General features: G+C 46.9%; 1 protein-coding gene across 4 annotated transcripts in view; it reads left to right on the top strand.

Annotated features, from left to right (window-relative positions):
• The window catches only part of daam2 (dishevelled associated activator of morphogenesis 2), a 329,728-nt gene that overhangs the window by 63,451 nt on the left and 246,211 nt on the right, over window positions 1-20,066 (top strand). For 3 of the 4 annotated variants that reach the window (XM_085997939.1, XM_085997938.1, XM_085997941.1), the window contains exon 2: window positions 18,183-18,388. In XM_085997939.1, coding sequence (XP_085854065.1) covers window positions 18,218-18,388 — 171 coding nt within the window. In that variant the 5' untranslated portion in view covers window positions 18,183-18,217. Of the gene's footprint in view, window positions 1-18,182; window positions 18,389-20,066 lie in introns of those variants that run through there. The other variant, XM_085997943.1, reaches the window with a different exon arrangement.

The following is a 20,066-nucleotide window of genomic DNA, read 5'->3' as shown; positions in this document are numbered from 1 at the left end:
TAGGGTGCACACCACGGAACCTGGAGGGCCACCTATAAACATTAAGGCCATGTGCCTATTAATTGACATATATCTCAAGTCGCTGACTGATATTTCACCATGTACTGATTTAGGATTTATCCACCACTGAGGCAGTAACACTAAGAACAGCCCTTTCCAAACCTCCAGGCACTCAAACTTCAAACTGGGCAAACTGGTGAGTAAGACATCTAAACGCAAATAGGACTCCGCTACCTGGACTTTGAGGCCCAGATTGCCCCAAAGTAGATGAACACACCAGCACCAGACCATCAGGGAAGCTCCAGATTGCCTTTATTAATGGGACCAATAATATCCACTAATAAAAGTGCAGGAAATGGTTTCTTTGGAATGGGAACGTGTTGCAGCATTTAACTGCTGTACTCTTTCTGTGATTTATTTGCATTGGACAGGAGAGGAGGGTTTGCTGGCTCCAAATGCAAAGGGTTAATTACAGAAGCAAAGCTCGTGTATCATTCTGACCCAGAGCACAGATTAAGTGTGTAACAGCGAAGAGACATGTGGCGGGGGTGAGGAGGGAGGGTGGGTGGGTTTCTGTTCCACTTCTGTAACAGAAAGCGCCCCCTCGCACGGAAATAAATATCCTCTTAATGGTCATGTGGTTCTCCTGAGCTCTATAAACTTATCAGGTACTCATGAAAAGTTCCTGGTTAAATTTATAGATATTATTACATTGTGAGTCCTCTAGTGGGATGGCCCATAAGTACAGCAGTGCAGGACAGCAAGACACTGGAAAGTGAGGGAGGGGAAGTCTTGGGTCAGCTGCATGTACCTTTGAGATAAAAGAAATGGCAGTGCTTGAGCAATGAGAGGAACCCAGTCCCTCCTGGAGAACGGTGCAACTCAAAATGGATGTCTCGATTATTTATAGTGTAATACTATACAAGGGTTATACAAATATATTCTTAAAGGGGCACAGTCTTAATGGAAAAAAAACCGGTTTGGTTCACTTTGTAGGTCATGTGGTCTGCCTTTTACCCCTCTTCAGACGTCATTAGTCAGCAGGCTTAGATAGAATCAAATGTCCAGTTATAAACTGACATTCCAGCTGCACGTTCGGGAAAGGATCCAAGTAGTCTAGATTTGATAGTTGGTCAATAAAATAAAAGTTGTTGAGTTAATGATCTGCTGCTGCCACATATCACTGGCATATTTATCAAATACAATGTTGGCGCATTTACAAAGTATGGTAAATGGATTTAGGGTAGAACATTTTGACTGCACTAATCCTCTTCTCCAACTTGGCTTCTTGAACTAAGCGTTGGACTTGTGACCTCTCTGCTGCTTCAGCTGCTAAATTTGGTGACCAGCGTGGAACTGAGCCATACAGACGAGGAAGATCCCAGGTTCAGTTCCTTTATCGGTGCTGATCTCGGCTGGGTTGGCCACTGGGGTGCTACAGTTAGCTTCACTGCCCCATGTCTAGGCAGGAGAAAAATCAACCAAGGTTCCAGCTCTTGAACGCTATCCCGTGGAAAGCGTGCATGTGTGTGAGTCTTAGGTGAAGACAGGATTGGGCTGTGATGTCCTCTTACCCTTTGGTTAACTGGGCTTCTGACACTCATTGCCCGAACTCACACATAGAAACATAGGAATTGCTAGACAAAAGACCAAGGTCTAGCTTGCTCTCTACCATCCTGGTCGTTCATCGTATGATACAACGATAATGGAGTTGTTGACTAATCATAGCAATCAATCTCTTATCAATTAGTCTGCAACAGACCCTGACATGAGGCGAGTGGCGGAGAGGTTTGGGAACCATAGCTCCAAAGCCACCTTTTTCCTCCCAAGCATGCTACATGCATGAAGAATGACCACTTGGGTGAGCTATCAAGAGTGTTTTTTTAAAATATATTGTTCATGGGATGTGGGCGTCGCTGGCAAGGCCAGCATTTATTGCCCATCCCTAGTTGCCCTTGAGAAGGTGGTGGTGAGCCACCTTCTTGAACCGCTGCAGTCCGTGTGATGAAGGTACTCCCACAGTGCTGTTAGGGAGGGAGTTCCAGGATTTTAACCCAGCGATGATGAAGGAACAACGATATACTTCCAAGTCAGGATGGTGTGTGACTTGGAGGGGAACTTGGAAGTGGTGGTGTTCCCATGCGCCTGCTGCCCTTACTTGGTGTGAATGAAACTTTACCCCCCCCCACCGCCCCCCACAAGAGGCAGTGGTTTCAGGAGAGGGGGGCAGAAAAACTGATGGGAGAGTGAGAAGAATGGACGTGAAATAGAGACATGAGATTTTAGGTGGACTCCAAGTTTCAGAGTTCTAAATTGGCCAGTGCTGATGCTGTGTTAATAATATTTTAAATGGGGATTAATTTTTAAATCCTTGAGACTGACTGTGGCATGAATCTGCTATATTATTTCTGCTAGTAATACCACACATCCGGTGTAAAACTGAGGCACTAATTGTGGACTTCATTCCTGTACAGCAGCCAAGGATAAATCTAAATGTGTAACACAAATGTTTTTTTTTAACAATTCATCTCAAGTGACTGAGCAGAAAACCCCTGCTCTCTCTGTGACTCATCCACTGAGGCACATTTTAATTGAGGCTGCAAAGGCCCTTGTAGCTCTGAGGGATTTGGGCTGCAGCTCTGGAGGTTGAAAGAGGAGCGGGAAAAGTAGTCATAAAATCCGCAGCTGACGTTACTGGTGGACGATACAGTGCTTCTGATTGTAATAATCATTGACCAAACAATACTTGGCATGACGCAGATAGACCCTGATGTGGTGAGTGTTGGAAAACCACAGCAGTCATCATGGGTGACTTTAACCTACATATAGATTGGGCCAACCAAATTAGTAACAATACTGTGGAGGAGGAATTCCTGGAGTGTTTACGGGATGGTTTCCTGGACCAATATGTCGAGGAACCAACCAGAGATCAGGCCATCTTAGACTGTGTATTATGCAACGAGAAAGGATTAATTAGCAATCTTGTTGTAAGAGGCCCCTTGGGTCGGAGCGATCATAATATGATCGAATTCTTCATTAAGATGGAGAATGAAGTAGTTGACTCAGAGACAAGGGTCCTCAATTTAAATAAAGGAAACTACGATGGTCTGAGGAGCGAGTTGGGTAGGATTGAGTGGGGAATGGCGCTCAAAGGGTTGACGGTGGATAGGCAATGGCAAACATTCAAAGACCGAATGGATGAGCTACAGAATTTGTTCATCCCAGTTTGGCGTAAAAATAAAACAAAAAAGGTGACTCAACCGTGGCTAACAAGGGAAATTAGGGATAGCATAAAATCCAAGGAGAGGACATATAAATTGGCTAGAAAAAGCAATAATCCTGAGGATTGGGAGCAGTTTAGGAGTCAACAAAGGAGGACAAAGGGATTAATTAAGAAAGGGAAAATAGAATATGAGAGTAAGCTAGCGAGGAACATAAAAACTGACTGTAAAAGCTTTTATAGATATGTGAAGAGAAAAAGATTAGTGAAGTCAAGCGTAGGTCCCTTACAGTCAGAATCGGGGGAATTTATAATGGGAAACAAGGAAATGGCAGACCAACTAAATACATACTTTGGTTCTGTCTTCACAAAGGAGGACACAAATAACCTCCCAGAGATGCCGGGGAACATAGGGTCTGATGAAAGCGAGGAACTGAAAGAAATCAGTATTTGTAGGAAAATGGTGTTAGGAAAATTGATGGGACTGAAGCCGATAAATCCCCAGGGCCTGATGGTCTACATCCCAGGGTACTTAAGGAAGTGGCCCTAGAGATAGTAGATGCACTACTGATCATCTTCCAGAACTTGATAGACTCTGGAACGGTACCCATGGATTGGAGGGTAGCTAATGTTACCCCACTATTCAAAAAAGGTGGTAGAGAAAAAGCGGGGAATTATAGACCGGTAAGCCTGACATCGGTAGTGGGGAAAATGCTAGAGTCTATTATAAAAGATGTAATAGCAGAGCACTTGGAAAGCAGTGACAGGATCGGACAAAGTCAACATGGATTTACAAAAGGTAAATCATGCTTGACTAATCTACTGGAATTTTTTGAGGATGTAACTGGTAAAATAGATAAGGGAGAACCAGTGGATGTGGTGTATTTGGACTTTCAGAAGGCTTTCGATAAGGTCCCACACAAGAGATTAGCGTGCAAAATTAAGGCACATGGGATTGGGGGCAAGGTATTGACTTGGATAGAGAACTGGTTGGCGGACAGAAAGCAAAGAGTTGGAATAAACGGGTCGTTTTCCGAGTGGCAGGCAGTGACTAGTGGGGTACCGCAAGGATCGGTCCTAGGACCCCAGCTGTTCACAATATATATTAATGATCTGGACGAGGGAATTGGATGTAATATCTCCAAATTTGCAGACGACACAAAGCTGGGCGGGAGGGTAAGCTGCGAGGAGGATGTCGGGAAACTCCAGTATGATTTGGACAGGTTGGGTGATTGGGCAGAAACATGGCAAATGCACTATAATGTGGATAAATGTGAGGTTATCCACTTTGGTGGCAAAAACAGGAAGGCAGATTATTATTTGAAAGGCAATAGATTGGGAGAAGGGGAAGTGCAAAGAGACCTGGGTGTCCTTGTGCACCAGTCGCTGAAGGTAAGCATGCAGGTGCAGCAGGCGGTTAAGAAGGCAAATGGTATGTTGGCCTTCGTAGCAAGAGGGTTCGAGTACAGGAACAAGGATGTCTTGCTACAGTTGTACAGGGCCTTGGTGAGACCGCACCTTGAGTATTGTGTGCAGTTTTGGTCACCATACCTGAGGAAGGACGTTCTTGCCATGGAGGGAGTGCAGCGAAGATTCACCAGGCTGATACCTGGGATGGCAGGAATGACGTATGAGGAGAGATTGTGTCGATTGGGCTTATACTCACTGGAGTTTAGAAGATTGAGAGGGGATCTCATCGAAACCTATAAAATTCTGTCAGGTCTGGACAGACTAGATGCAGGAAGGGTGTTTCTGATGGCCGGGGAGTCCAGAGCCAGGGGTCATAGTCTAAGGATAAGGGGTAAGCCACTTAGGACTGAAATGAGGAGGAATTTCTTCACCCAGAGGGTGGTGAACCTGTGGAATTCTCTGCCACAGAGGGCGGTGGAGGCCAGTTCATTAAATATATTCAAGAAAGAGTTGGATATGTTTCTTGAGGCTGAAGGGATCAAGGGATATGGGGAAAAGGCGGGGACAGGGTACTGAGTTTGGATGATCAGCCATGATCACATTGAATGGCGGAGCAGGCTCGAAGGGCCGAATGGCCTACTCCTGCTCCTATCTCCTATGTTTCTATGAACCCCCTCCACCAGCCTGGTGAGTACAGGCACTGCCGGATGCAGAAGTGCACCCGACAGACCACAAGGTCGCAGCTTTAACTCAGATTCTGTGCTGAGTTAGCTGGTGTCAGTTTAAGCAGCAAATTGGGGCTTGGGAAATCAGGCAAGGTTGCCATTTCTGATTGCTATCTAATGATCCTTGCTGGAAAGCATCATGTACGTGGATGTCAGGTGAGAACAGGGTTTAGGCATGGCAGTGATGGCAGTCAAATAGTCTGACGATTCAGTCTGGCCTCACACATGAAGCGTGGCCGCTTGGGTTGAGGGAGTGGAGGGCTGGGAGTACCCAGTAAGGAGATGAAGCAAGGAAAGGCGAGAGAGTCACAAAAATAAACATATCTGTGCAATATTACAGGGTATCTCTAACCTTGCATCTGCTTTGAACAGGCTTTGATCAGTAAAGCTATTGGTGGATATTGCAGTTACACTTCTAATGCATGCTGGAGGATAGACATTGTAATCTTATCGAAACATATAAGATTGTGAGGGGGCTTGATCGGGTGGATTTGGTGAGGATGTTTCCACTGATGGGTGAGACTAGAACTAGGGGGCATAATCTAAGAATAAGGGGCTGCCCTTTCAAAACTGAGATGAGGAGAAACTTCTTCACTCAGAGGGTAGTAAATCTATGGAATTTGCTACCCCAGAGAGCTGCGGAAGCTGCAACATTAAATAAATTTAAAATGGAGATAGACAGTTTCCTAGCTGATCAGGGAATTAGGGGTTACGGGGAGAGGGCAGGGAAGTGGACGTGAGTCTAGATTTGGATCAGCCATGATCCTATTGAATGGCGGAGCAGGCCCGAGGGGCCGTATGGCCTACTCCTGCTCCTACTTCTTATGTTCTTATGTAACAAGAACGTCCAAACAGTCCAAAGGATTGAGCGTCTGAAGACTTGTACCGTGCTATCTAGACACGCTCTCGGACTTTGATTCACTGAAGCAGCACTTCTAGATAGGCGAGGACGGTTGAACGACACCCCCCCGGGGTAGTTGGAGAGACAAGGGAGGAGATTTGTGAAGCTTTGATGGTCATGTTGTGAGTGACCACTGGGGAGGTTCTAACAGGGCAGAAACTGGCAAGTGGAGTTCCCTTTATGCCTCACCAACATCATAGACACTTTTGAAGAAGTGACCGCCTACATTGACAGGAGGAAGCCATTTGATGAAGTGCGCTTTGAGATCCAAAGTATCTTTGATAAAATACCCCATGAAAAACTCTTTTACAAACTAAGGCCAGTGGGTGTCAAGGGTAAGGTACTGACGTTACTGGCGAAAGGGACCAAAGCATAGAATAGTCTTAAAGATGACTCGCTCACAAGGATGGCAGTTACTGAGTCAGGCACCCCAGAGGTCTTGGGGACCCCCTCCTATTTGTGGGACGACCTGCAGTCTCAGTGCAATGTGAACTGGACCTGGCTCAAGGTCTCTTCATCAGCATTATGTGGCAGCTCACTGCTGACCATCCACAGAGCTTCTTTGGCCTATCGATCTCCTGATGACTTCAAACTAACTACGATTTGGAACTAAATAGGGTAGATTTTCCACTTCTGGATTCCCAGTGTGGAGCCTTTCCCGCTGGGAGTGCCTGTCAGAAAACTGTAAAGCACAGCTCCTGATTTTCCATCCATTATATACTTTCAAAATATGACTGGGGCGAAGCAAAGTTCAACCCCTGTCTCAATCTCCAGAGAGAGCTGCCAGTCAAACACGTATTCAAATAAAGCCAAAAGGTTTCTTGTATTCGAATATATTGATGCCTCCCTTGGCTACTGGTTTCAGATATCAACCATTTTCTGTGAGTGAATCTGATTTTAACACCTATATCTTGCTATAGTGTCAGCTGTGGCTCAGTGGGTAGCACTCTTGCTTCTGAGTCAGAAGGTTGTGGGTTCACGTCCCACTACAGAGACTTGAGCATAAAGATCTGAGCTGACACTCCAGTGCAGTGTTGAGGGAATGCGGCACTATCCGAGGTGCCGTCGTTCGGATGAGATGTTAAACCAACATCCCATGGCACTATTTGAAGAAGAGCAGGTGATTTCTCCCTGATGTCCTGGCCAATATTTATCCCTCAACATCACCGAAACAGATTATTTGTGGGAGCTTGCTGTGTGCAAATTGTCTGCTGCATTTCCTACATTACAACAGTGATTACACTTCAAAAGTACTTCATTGGCTGTAAAGTGCTTTGGGACGTCCTGAGGTCGTGAAAGGCACTATATAAATGCAAGACTTTTAGCAGAAAGAAGCCAATAACAAAATGCTTCATTTGTGCCACACCTGTGTCCCTTATCTTATTGTAACCATTGAACTTGAAGTAGTGTACTGGAGTTATCTTCTCATTGCTCTTTACTATCTTCTATACTTTTGGTGCCTTTGCAGCTGTTTTTCACATCTGAAGAGCCCAAGTTTCTTCCAGCCCTCCCTGATAACACTTGGCGCTCCTCTACATTTCCTCCAGTGCCTCAGTCTCTTGCTTACCAGATACAAATGTTACTGCAAATTAACATCCTCATCTGCCAGCTCTGATCTTCCTTATTGCTCTATGGGCCAAGGGAAGAGAAAGAAAGACTTATATCTATGTAGCGCTACAAGCAGTGGGGGTGGGGGGTGGGGTGGGGGGTGGTAAGCTATATATATTCTGAGTTGGAGGATGATAGTAATCCCATTAGTGAAGGGGTCGGGATGGAATTCATGCTTCAGGTTTGACAGCTGCAGTGTGGGACTTCCCAAAAACTCAGTGCTGTGGATAACATCTCGGAGCAGACAGTTCTTACTGCTGCTTGAGCTTGTGTTGCTTGGGGAAGATTTATTTTTTTAGGAGTCTGATTATTTTGCAGAGCTTACAGGTTGGGTGCCTTGTGGACTGGGTGGGAACACTTGATGCATGTCTATTGGGCATGGTTGATATACCACTCATCTAAAATTGTACTGTGTGTATGTACAATGAGTGCTGGCTGGGAGATTTGAATCCCTTGATTGGTTTAGTCTCAGCTCAGTCTCCTGTGGGTACTAATTCACCTCATAAAATGAGAAGGTTGTGGGTTCGAGTCCAACTCCAGAGACTTGAGCACTAAGTCTAGGCTGACGACTCCAGCGCAGTGCTGAGGGAGTGCTGTACTGTTGGAGGTGCCGTCTTTTGGATGAGACGTTAAACCGAGGCCCTGTCTGCGCTCTCAGGTGGATGTAAAAGATCCCATGGCACTATTTCGAAGAAGAGCAGGGGAGTTCTCGCCAGTGTCCCGGCCAATATTTATCCCTCAACCAATCGCTAAGATGATTATTTGGTCATTATCACATTTCTGTTTGTGGGACCTTGCTGTGTACAAATTGGCTGCTGTTTTTCCCTACATTATAACAGTGACTAAATTTCAAAAGTACTTCATTGGCTGTGAATGCTTTGGGACATCCTGAGGTCATGAAAGTTGCTATATAAATGCAAGTTCTTTCTTTTCAATCATTGAGCATTAATTGGCACAGAAGTGGAACGTCGTACAGACCGGCTACATACCTGGTGTGGGAAATTGAAAATTTCACATGGGCGCCATACAGCACGTTCTCCTGAGGTTGGCGCAGAACAAAAAGAGGTTTTCCACGTGTCCCATTTTGAGATTTTTTTTTGACCATTGTTCCACACATAATATTTGCAAAAAGAGTTACTTTTATTATAAAAGCAGAAAATGCTGGAAACACTCAGCAGGTCAGGCAGCATCTGTGGAGAGAGAAACAGAGTCAATGTTTCAGGTGGATCATCGATGCTGCCTGACCTGTTGAGCATTTCCAGCATTTTCTGTTTTTATTTCAGATTTCAGATTTCCAGCATCTGCAGTATTGTGCTTTTGAGTTACTTTTATCGTTCATTTAAAAAAAAAAAAGAGTATTCTCACAATTTCTTTTCTCAAACTGCACCTTGAGGAACGGTGGTCAATATGCTAATGGGAGTTTTTTCCCCAAAAGACTGTGAACAGTTAACAATTTGTTAGCTTGCCTCGGTGATCAAAAAGATACCTCACACACTCTGGGGGGGAATTTTAACACCGCCCCCCCCCCCAGGACAAGTGGGGAGGGGTGGGGTGTGAGTGGGGGGGGGGGGGCGAGGGAGTATAATGAACAGCAATGAAAAGATAAATCCAGTACACTCCTTCAAGTTAAATGTTTACAATCTCAGTCAGACCCCGAGAGAATACAATTGTTGCACTCCCATTTTAGGCTCTTGATACAAACAGACATTGGGCCGCTTTAGTCAACCCCCCCCCCATAAAAGTAAGACCCTCAGGCGGCTTAGGTGAGTGACTGATGCCACTGAAGGCGAGAAGGTGCCTACAGCGGGCACCCTGTAACACCTTGTGAGAACTAGCACGGGAAGGTGCTGACAATGGGTGCCAGAAAGTGCAGAGAGCGTTCCATTCTTCAGAGCTGACAGCCCTCAAATCAAGGAGTGCAGCACTCACCGGCTCTGATTTTACTGCTTAATATTTTGTGACTAGCTAGTCTGTGGTTTCCTGAATGAATAGGCAGCTTGTAACTCTGACGGTGTCTTGCAAAAAAAATGTTTTTTAAACCCTCCACAAATGACTAGTTGTTGGTGGATGCAGTATCCTCGGTGAAATACGTTGCCCCTGGGAGCTGGTGCTGGGAGAGTAGTGACGCGCTATAAGCTAAATAAAGGAAATATTTCCAATATACTGTAGCCATATCACCCGGGAATTCCCTTCATCATGCAGTGCCATGCGGTGCCCAGACCCGCCTGTACTTAGAAGGAATTAAAAAAAGACGTCAGTACAGTAAGTGGAAAGAAGCTGGAGTTAGGTTCTGTCGAGAGATGAGATAGAGGGTAAAGCACTTGCACAATAACTTCTATTCGATGAGAAACCTGCTAAAGAGAGACTCGGTGATGGCGCGCAGCCATTGCTGAAAAAGCACATTCTTTACACTTCAGCCCAGTTTTTTAAAAAATCCATCAGGTTGCGACGGAGACCACATAGGGACAATAACACAATGTATAGCCAATGCTGTTATATGTACCTAAACACAATTCACTTTGTATAGCAATGTTGTGATATGTACATGCTGGGTTGGGTTATTGGTGCAGGGTCCCTTTAAGAGCGTCGGGAACGTGATGACGTCGGTTGCGTGATGACGTCATAGCCCCTGCACGGGGCTGAGCCTTCAGACCTCGTGGAGATTGATTAAAGTAAGACACGTTTTGTTTTTGCTTAAAGAAAAGTCTCAGAGCCTGTTGATTTCTAGCGACTCCAACATTGGTGACCCCGCTGTTCTTTTGAACGATTCCAAAGACCTCATCTGAAATGGCGACGAATGCCGTTTCCGTCAAATTACCTGAGTTTTGGGAACAACAGGCTGCCGCTTGGTTCGCCCAGGCCGAGGCTCAATTTGCAATCCGGGACATCACCGCGGACAACACGAGGTACTACTACGTCGTCTCTGCTCTCAGCAGCTCCACCGCGGCCAGAGTCGTGAACCTGCTCGAAAACCCCCCGGAGCTCAACAAATACGGTACGCTGAAGGCGCACCTCTTACGAACTTTCGGACTTTCGCCATGGCCAAAGCCTCCGAGCCATGGTCGGCCCGTCAGCAACGCCAGTTGGCCTTCATCTCGGAGTTTACAACGGACATCCAGCATGTGGCTGGGAAAGACAACCCCGTCGCCGACTGTCTCTCCCGAGCCGTCGCCAGCGTCATGCACCTCGGCATCGACTACACCCACATGGCGGCCGACCAGGCCTCCAACCCGGACGTCCAGGCCTACAGGACGGTGGTCACGGGCCTTCAACTAGCAAACGTCACGTTCGACGCTGCCGGCACCACACTCCTGTGTGACGTCTCTGTTGGGCAGCCACGTCCCGTCGTGCCCGAAGGGTGGAGACAGCAAGTATTCGACGCCATCCATAATCTTTCCCACCCAGGCAGGAAGCTGTCACAGAAGCTGGTGGCGGCCAAGTTCGTCTGGCACGGGCTCAGGAAAGACGTCGCGACTGGGCCAGCACCTGCGTGGCATGCCAACGCTCGAAAGTACATCGCCATACAAAGGCCCCGTTGGCGCCTTTCGCGGTGCCCGAGAGGCGGTTCGACCACGTTAACGTGGACCTGGTGGGGCCCCTACCGCCCTCCCACGGGTTCACCCACCTCCTCACAATTGTCGACAGAACCACCCGATGGCCGGAAGCCGTCCCGCTGTCTTCAACGACGGCCGCCGATGTGGCTCGGGCTTTCATCAGCACTTGGGTCGCCCGGTTCGGCGCCCCATCTGACATTTCCTCCGACCGGGGGCCCCAGTTCACGTCAGAACTCTGGAACGCTGTCGCCCGAGGCATCGAGTTGAAACTCCACCGCACCACAGCTTACCACCCTCAGGCTAACGGGCTGTGCGAACGGTTTCATCGCTCCATGAAGGCCACGCTCCGCGCCAGCCTCCGAGACGATGGCTGGATCGACAGGCTCCCGTGGGTCATGCTGGGACTCAGGACCGCTCCCAAGGAGGACCTCCAATCCTCGTCCGCCAAGCTCGTCTACGGACAGCCGCTGCGGGTTCCCGGGGATTTCGTCCCCAACGCAACGGAACCTTGGTCCGCAGCCCGTCAGCGGTCCGACCTTCTGGACAACGCCAAGGTTTTCGCGCCGGTGCCCACGTCGCAGCACGGCCTCCCGCAGTCCCACGTTCCGCTCGACCTTCGTGCGACGGTGTACGTTTTCGTCTGCCACGACGCCCACCGGGGACCTCTTCAGCCACCCTACGATAGACCATTCCGCGTCCTGGAAACCGGGGTCAAGACCTTCGTTGTGGATGTCGGCGGTAAGCCGGACTGCATTTCCGTAGACCATCTCAAGCCGGCCCACCTGGATCTGGACCGACCCGTTGAGTTGGCACAGCCCCCGAGGCGGGGCCGACCTCCGGTTTCCAGACCCTCAATCCACCACCGAGCGCCCGAGGTCCCTCTGACGAATCCCCAGGTCCCCACCCTGGAATTGAGGAGCCGTTCCAACCGTGTGATCCGGCCCCCCCAACGACTGAAGTTGCCAGTACTAGTGAATTCTGGGAGGACGTATGTGGCGGAGACCACATAGGGACAATAACACAATGTATAGCCAATGCTGTTATATGTACCTAAACACAATTCACTTTGTATAGCAATGTTGTGATATGTACATGCTGGGTTGGATTATTGGTGCAGGGTCCCTTTAAGAGCGTCGGGAACGTGATGACGTCATGACGTCGGTTGCGTGATGACGTCATAGCCCCTGTACGGGGCTGAGCCTTCAGACCTCGTGGAGATTGATTAAAGTAAGACACGTTTTGTTTTTGCTTAAAGAAAAGTCTCAGCCTGTTGATTTCTGTCGACTCCAACAAGGTTTTATTTTTCTCTCCGTCTTTCCAGCCTCTGGCCAGGAGCGAGGGGTAATCTAAGGATATTTCCTCGCAGCAAATTGGAGTGTGCCCTCTTAGCAGGTTAGGTTCTGAAGCTTTAAACCCCCAACATTTAAAAAAAATCCTTGATTCAGCATTAAAATTAGCTCAAAGTATCACTGAGAGATGATGGTAAAGATGGCCGACGTGGGACATGGAAATGTCAGACTGGAGCTGTAAGTTGTTCCTCTGAGCTTGGAGCCCTGAAGTGGACAATCTCCCCTTAAATGTGCGGGACGGAATCCACAATAAGGTGGATTGTACAAGGTTGGAGGACCGACTTGATTCTTGTTTGTGGAGATGATTTGGATCTTGGACAACAGTTAGTGACAATAGCTGGTTAAAGGGCAAGGGGAGACTGGGAATGACTTGACTCTGGGGGCTAAAGTGGTATCGAAATCGGAAGACTCAGTAACCAGTGCTTCCCAGCAGTGTAAGCGAGGTCATAGCCCACTGATCACTGGACTGTGGCCTGTCACACACCAGTGGATGCCACAACCTGTTTGGCATCACGTGGGTTAACAAGAACAAAATAAGCCTTTGTGAAATTATTGTTATTCCCTCCCCCCCCCCACCACCACAGCCACTGTTTGTGTAGCTCAGCTGTGAGATGCGTCGGCCTTTGCTGTTTGGCGCTGGACAGTTCCTGGCAGCCTTTGACTGCTACCAATGGGGGTTTTGTTTCAGCTGTGAAGCAAGGAGACAGATTCAGCTTTATCTATTGTTGGAGCAGCTCTTCGGTGCTATTGGGCCGGCCTTGTTTCTGTACTGCAAGGACATGCCAGCCTCAAAATATATTAGTATGTACCTGAGCATACTGGGGTGAGGGCCAGCTGACCAGGCAACATGCTACCCACATGTTTTGAAGTTACACTGACCAGGCAACATGCTACCCACATGTTTTGAAGTTACACTGACCAGGCAACATGCTACCCACATGTTTTGAAGTTACACTGACCAGGCAACATGCTACCCACATGTTTTGAAGTTACACTGACCAGGCAACATGCTACCCACATGTTTTGAAGTTACACTGACCAGGCAACATGCTACCTACATGTTTTGAAGTTACACTGACGAGGCAACATGCTACCCACATGTTTTGAGGTTACACTGACAAGATAACATGTCGCTCACATGTAATTTTATGTAATGTTACTCCTACCTTAAAATCCAGATCCTCCAATGGGGCCTAGTTGTTCTGTGCAGCCTCCCCTACCCAGACGACAAGGTACTCCCCTTTGAAAGGATTAATGATATCCCTTTGCTTGGCAGTGTCGGACAGCTGTAGTAACGTCTTGGCAGAATGCTGACTGCACTATCTCACCTGGTTATTTGGAATGATCAGAAGAAGTTGATAGTAAGACTGGGAGTATGACCATCTGTCTGAAGGTTTTGTGTGTGTGTGTTACCAGGGGAGTAGTGGTTGGAACTGTGCCCCCAACATCAATGATTATCATTTCACCCCTACTAGTGTGTGAGGGATTTACCGTTTCGCCATCATTTCAGCAGTTCTTTTTTGGTGTTTGTTTTCAGTTTTAAACTGGCAAATGTTTATATAACAATGATCGTACAAGGCATCTTGCCAGACAAAAACCTCCTTATTTCACTTCATGACACTTATTGAGGAAGGGTTGCTTGAGTGTTGTTAAAATTCAGCCCACAACTGAACTACTGTATCACCTCAAACCTGTGGAGCTCCTCATGCACCTTAGTCTTTTATTTTCAGAGGAACATGAGGAGGCCATTCAGTCCCTCAAACCTGCTCCACCATTCAATTAGATCATGGCTGATCTGCATCTCAACTCAATTTACCTGCCTTTGCCCCATATCCCATTCATACCCTTACCTAACAGAAATCTATCTGTTTCATTCCCCAATCTGCAGTCCTTAAAAACCTATGCTTGATATCGCCTAACCACTACTTCTCATCTTTTGTCCAAATCTTTTCAACCGTAGAGATGTCCTGCACGATAGGCCTCAGCCCTTTATTTTTAGTTCATCAATTTAAAAAAAAAAGTGTGAGGGAAGTGCACTGTCAGACCGCAGAGAGCTTCCTCGCCCAAACTGTCGGAAATTATCATTTTTGTTTTTGGAAAAAAATAATGTTGCTTCTTGCTTTGCTGACCCATCGACTTGCAATGGTTGAACGTCCGCTCATATAATCTTAAGTTTTGAACAGATTTCTTTTACCATGTTGTTTCATTTCTTCTGTGCCTCCAAGGCCATTTGTCATTGAGCACAGTGGACAAGCAACCTGCTCCCAAGGCTTCTGCCAGGGCCACGCTGAGTGAGATGATTGGTGGTATGTGCCAGCTGTTATGTAGCTCCCAGCAACTGGTGTAGGTGGTCTGGGCTGTGCCAGCTCAGCAGCCCAGCTTCCCGCCCTGGCAGTCGGAGTATGATGCGTTGCCCTAGGGAGACATGGAAAAGAGAGAAAGGAAGGATAACAATCAGGAGCCAAAGATTAAGTCATGGAGTGGGACATTTCAGTGTCAAACAGCCAATGGGATTCAGAAGAGAAATTTTTGATGGTAGCTGAATTATTTTAAGTGTATTATTGATCAAAGTGGTGGACAATTTGAGGCTTGGTTGCACTGGATACCGTATCCAAGGTATTTTGATCCTGCCTCACCTGACTTGATGTTAGAAAGCTGGGCACCAAAAGTGGCCCCACTGCGTTGGTGGAAGTGAGGCTTGCAGTGTCCGAGGATCAATAATACTCAGACTGCAGGAGAACAATAAAACAGGTATTTACGAAACAGAGAGTAATTCAAGACTGAAATACAGAAGCCTGCTATGGCTTTATATACAGGGGTGGTCACTGCCGGTACTGCAGTATAGAATCAGTTCTTCTCTTAAAGGTACATACACAACAAGGCTGAGCAGGACCTAAATGTGCCCAAGGCCCAAGACACTAACCCCGTCCCAAATTATGGGGACAGAATCATCTGCAAAGTCAATGCGGTCTGCTGGCACATGTGAAGGGGTTTTAGCAGCACCAGAACCGCCCCCAACAGGCAAAGCAGCCCGAGGCCTTACCGACTAAAGAAACAAGCAGTATTCTGGTATCTTAGAAAGGTAATTGATCCCCTTTGGGAACAATTACCTTCCCCTTCTAAAGTTTTGGGGCTTTTAAAATGGCTTCAGTGGAACTCGTGCCTGCTCTCAGCTTGAGGCCTTACAGGAGCTAGGCCATTTCAGAGTCAACCACATTGCTATGGGTCTGGAGTAATATATAGGCCAAACTGGGTAAGGACAGTAGGTTTCCTTCCCTAAAGGACATTAGTGAACCAGGTGGGTTTTTACAACAATAGCTTCATGGCCAGTTAGTTAATTAACTGAATTCAAATTCACAAACTGCCAATGTGGGATTTGAACTCAATTTCTTGGATTAGTCCAGGCCTACTGGATTACTAGTCCAGTAACACAACCAGTATGCTAACATACTCTTTTTCACATGTCCTCTTGCTTTCTCTTGCCATCTTCTATCAGACACTTTCACGTGCTCTTTCATTGACTGTATCATCCTCTCATAGACTTGCCTTTTTTGTATCTCCATAGAGGTCACTTTTCCTGTAAAATACAGAAACTTGTGTAGAGTTGGCATGTGACCTTTAAGAACATAAGAACATAAGAAATAGGAGTAGGCCATTCAGCCCATCGAGCCTGCTCCCCCATTCAATAAGGTCATGGCTGATCTTCTACCTCAATTCCACTTTCCTGCACTATCCCCATATCCCTTGATTCCCTTAATATCCAAAAATCTATCGATCTCTGTCTTGAGTATACTCAACGACTGAGCCTCCACAGCCCTCAGGGGTAGAGAATTCCAAAGATTCACCACCCTCCGAGTGAAGAAATTTCTCATCATCTCAGTCCTAAATGGCCGACCCCTTATTCTGAGACTGTGACCCCTGGTTCTAGACTCCCCAGCCAGGGGAAACATCCTCCCTGCATCTACCCTGTCAAGCCCTGTAAGAATTTTGTATGTTTCAATGAGATCACCTCTCATTCTTCTAAACTCTAGCGAATATAGGCCTAGTCTACTCAATCTTTTCTCATAGGACAATCCCCCCATCCCAGGAACCAGTCTGGTGAACCTTTGTTGCACTCCCTCTATGGCAAGTATATCCTTCCTTAGGTAAGGAGACCAAAACTGTACACAATACTCCAGGTGTGGTCTCACCAGGGCCCTATATAATTGCAGTAAGACGTCATTACTCTTATACTCAAATCCTCTTGTAATAAAGGCCAACATACCATTTGCTTTCCTAATTGCTTGCTGTACCTGCATGTTAACTTTCAGTGATTCGTGTACAAGGACACCCAGGTCCCTCTGAACATCAACATTTCCCAATCTCTCACCATTTAAAAAATACTCTGCTTTTCTATTTTTTCTACCAAAGTGGATAACTTCACATTTCTTCACATTATATTCCATTTGCCACGTTCTTGTCCCCTCACTTAGGCGGTCTATATCCCCTTGAAGCCTCTTTGCATCCTCCTCACAACTTACATTCCCACCCAGCTTTGTATCATCAGCAAACTTGGATATATTATATTTGGTCCCCTCATCCAAATCATTGATGTAGATTGTAAATAGCTGAGGCCCAAGCACTGATCCTTGCGGTACCCCACTAGTTACAGCCTGCCGACCCGAAAATGACCCGTTGATTCCTACTCTCTGTTTTCTGTCCGTTACCCAAAACTCAATCCATGCTAGTATATTACCCCCAATCCCATGAACCCTATTTTGTTTAATAACCTCTTGTGTGGCACCTTTATCGAATGCCTTCTGAAAATCCAAATACATCACATCCACTGGTTCCCCCTTTGTTCGTACCCAGCACCTACCCTTCCTTCACTTTAACTTTGAATAGTGATGTTATTTTTAATCTATTTGTTCTTGGGATGTGGGCGTCACTGATAAGACCACCATTTATTGTCCATCCCTCGTTGCCCGGAGAAGGTGGTGGTGGGCTTTTTTTTGCACCATTGGTTGTGGTTTGCTGCAACGGAGTGACTTGCTAGATCAGAGTCAGCCATATTGGTGTGGGTCTGGAGTTACATGCAGGCCAGATCAGGTAAGGACGGATGTTTTCCTTCCCTATGGGACATTAGTGAACCAATTGGGCTTTTATGACAAGCCAATATCTTGGTCACTTTTACTGCTACCAGTTTTTTATTTCCAGATTTTTAAAGCTGAATTAAAATTCTTAAACTGCCAGGGTGGGAGTTGAACTCAAGTTCTCTTAATCAATGGTCCAATTACATAACCACTGCGTTACTGTATCTATATGTGTGCCGGAGCCAAGTTTTTCTTAGGAACACCCTTGACCCAAATTCAGTTTGAAGACGTCACCCAGTGCATGATATTTATTCACTGCTCCTGTTTTCCTACCTTTTTACAGATCATGAGCTATAGCTAGCACGACAGACGGTGACCATGGCGCCACGGAAACGGAACCGGCATGTATTGGGATTTCTTTGTTGCTTCCGGAGCAGCGAGCACCCAGAGATCACCTTCAAGGATAGCAGTGTGCCGTTACAGCTTCTGGAATTCTCCCTGCCAATCCCGCCCGCCGACGAACTCAACGCCAGGTTTGCAGAACTCGTTGTAAGTGTGACTGAGTATTATGAGGGAAGGGCCTCGGCTGATAGGTGCTCATTCAAAACTCTGTGCCGTTTAGAGTACCGAGCACAATCTAATCCTTTTTCCTCAGCCCTGATTTTCTCCCCTCGTCTCTGGAAGGCACTGACAAGCTGGGGTAGAGTTTTATTTATTCTTGGGATTCTGGCAAGGCCAGCATTTGTTGCTCGTCCTTAGTTGCCCTTGAGCAGGTGGTGGTGAGCCGCCTTCTTGAACCACTGCAGTCCATGTGGTGAAGGTACTCCCACAGTGGTGTTAGGGAGGGAGTTCCAGGATTTTGACCCAGCGACGATGACGGAACGGTGATATGTCCAAGTCAGGATGGTGTGTGATGTGGAGAGGAATTTGGAGGTGGTGGTGTTCCCATGCGCCTGCTGCCCTTGTCCTTCTAGGTGGCGGCGGTTGTAGGCTTTGGAGTTGCCGTCAAAGAAGCCTTGGTGAATTGCTGCAGTGCATCCTGTAGATAGTACACACTGCAGCCATGGTGTGCTGGTGGTGGAGGGAGTGAATGTTTAAGGTGCCAATCAAGCGGGCTGCTTTGTCCTGGATGGTGTTGAGCTTCTTGAATGTTGTTGGAGCTGCACTAATCCAGGCAAATGGAGAGTATTTCACCACACTCCTGACCTGTGCCATGTAGGTGGTGGAAAGGCTTTGGGGAGTCAGAAGGTGAGACACTCGTTGTATAATAACCAGTCTCTGACCTGCTCTTGTAGCTACATCATTTGCATGGCTAGTCTAGTTTCTGGTCAATGCCGACCCCCAGGGTGTTGATGATGGGGAATTCTATGGATACTGGCCGTTCTCCAAGTGAGTATTGATGTGGGAAACTAGACAGTAAGTGTAGTCAGGCTAGTCAATCAGGAAGAGCATTGGAGCTGAGCCGTATCCTGTCCCCACCCAACATCTGTTGAATCCGTGAATCTTTAGGTAGTGGTCCTTCAAATAATCGACAGAGACTGCAGAGGAACAATCATCAGGTGTTTACTGGATGAGGGTTGCTCTAAAGCTAAACAGTACAGATCCCTACTCAGGGTTTATATACAGGTGTGGTCACTGCCGGTACTACAGTATACAGGAGCTGTAAAAAGTAGTTCTCCCCTTAAAGGTACATACACTGCAACATCCACACACATTCACTTTGAAGCAGGCGTCGCTGGACAGTGACGAAGTATGGTAATCCCCCCTCTCCATAACTCAAGGGTCCGAAGGCTAATTGCAGCTTTCCCACTGAACCATAACTCAGATGCACAGACTTGAGATGACACCATTCTAGGTCTTCAGGGCGCAGTACCACCCCAGGCAGTGCACTTATCAAATTGGTTATCAGGATAGATCAAATCATACGATAACGCCGAGAATTTAATCATGGGAAGCAGAGTCGGACGGAAGGAGGTCATTGTCACATTGCTGAGGAATTGGTACGAGGCCTGTCTGCAGGTGGTGTCCAAAGACGTTTTTGGTGGTGAGCAGTGTTACCGAGCCACTCCAACATCAGCAACAACTTGCATTTATATAGCGCTTAAAAGGTCCCAAGGCCCTTCACTTGAACGTAATCAGACAAATATTGAAACCAAGCCAAAGAAGGAGACATTAGGACAGGTGACCAAACGCTTGGTCAAAGAGGTAGCTTTTAAGGAGCATCTTA

This window comes from Somniosus microcephalus, chromosome 9, assembly GCF_052327205.1.
Source record: "Somniosus microcephalus isolate GS21.2 chromosome 9, FLI_Smic_1.0, whole genome shotgun sequence".
In the NCBI taxonomy this organism is placed as follows: Eukaryota; Metazoa; Chordata; class Chondrichthyes; order Squaliformes; family Somniosidae; genus Somniosus; species Somniosus microcephalus.
The sequence above is the reverse complement of the archived record's forward strand: the minus strand, read 5'-3'. Positions and strand labels throughout refer to the sequence as shown.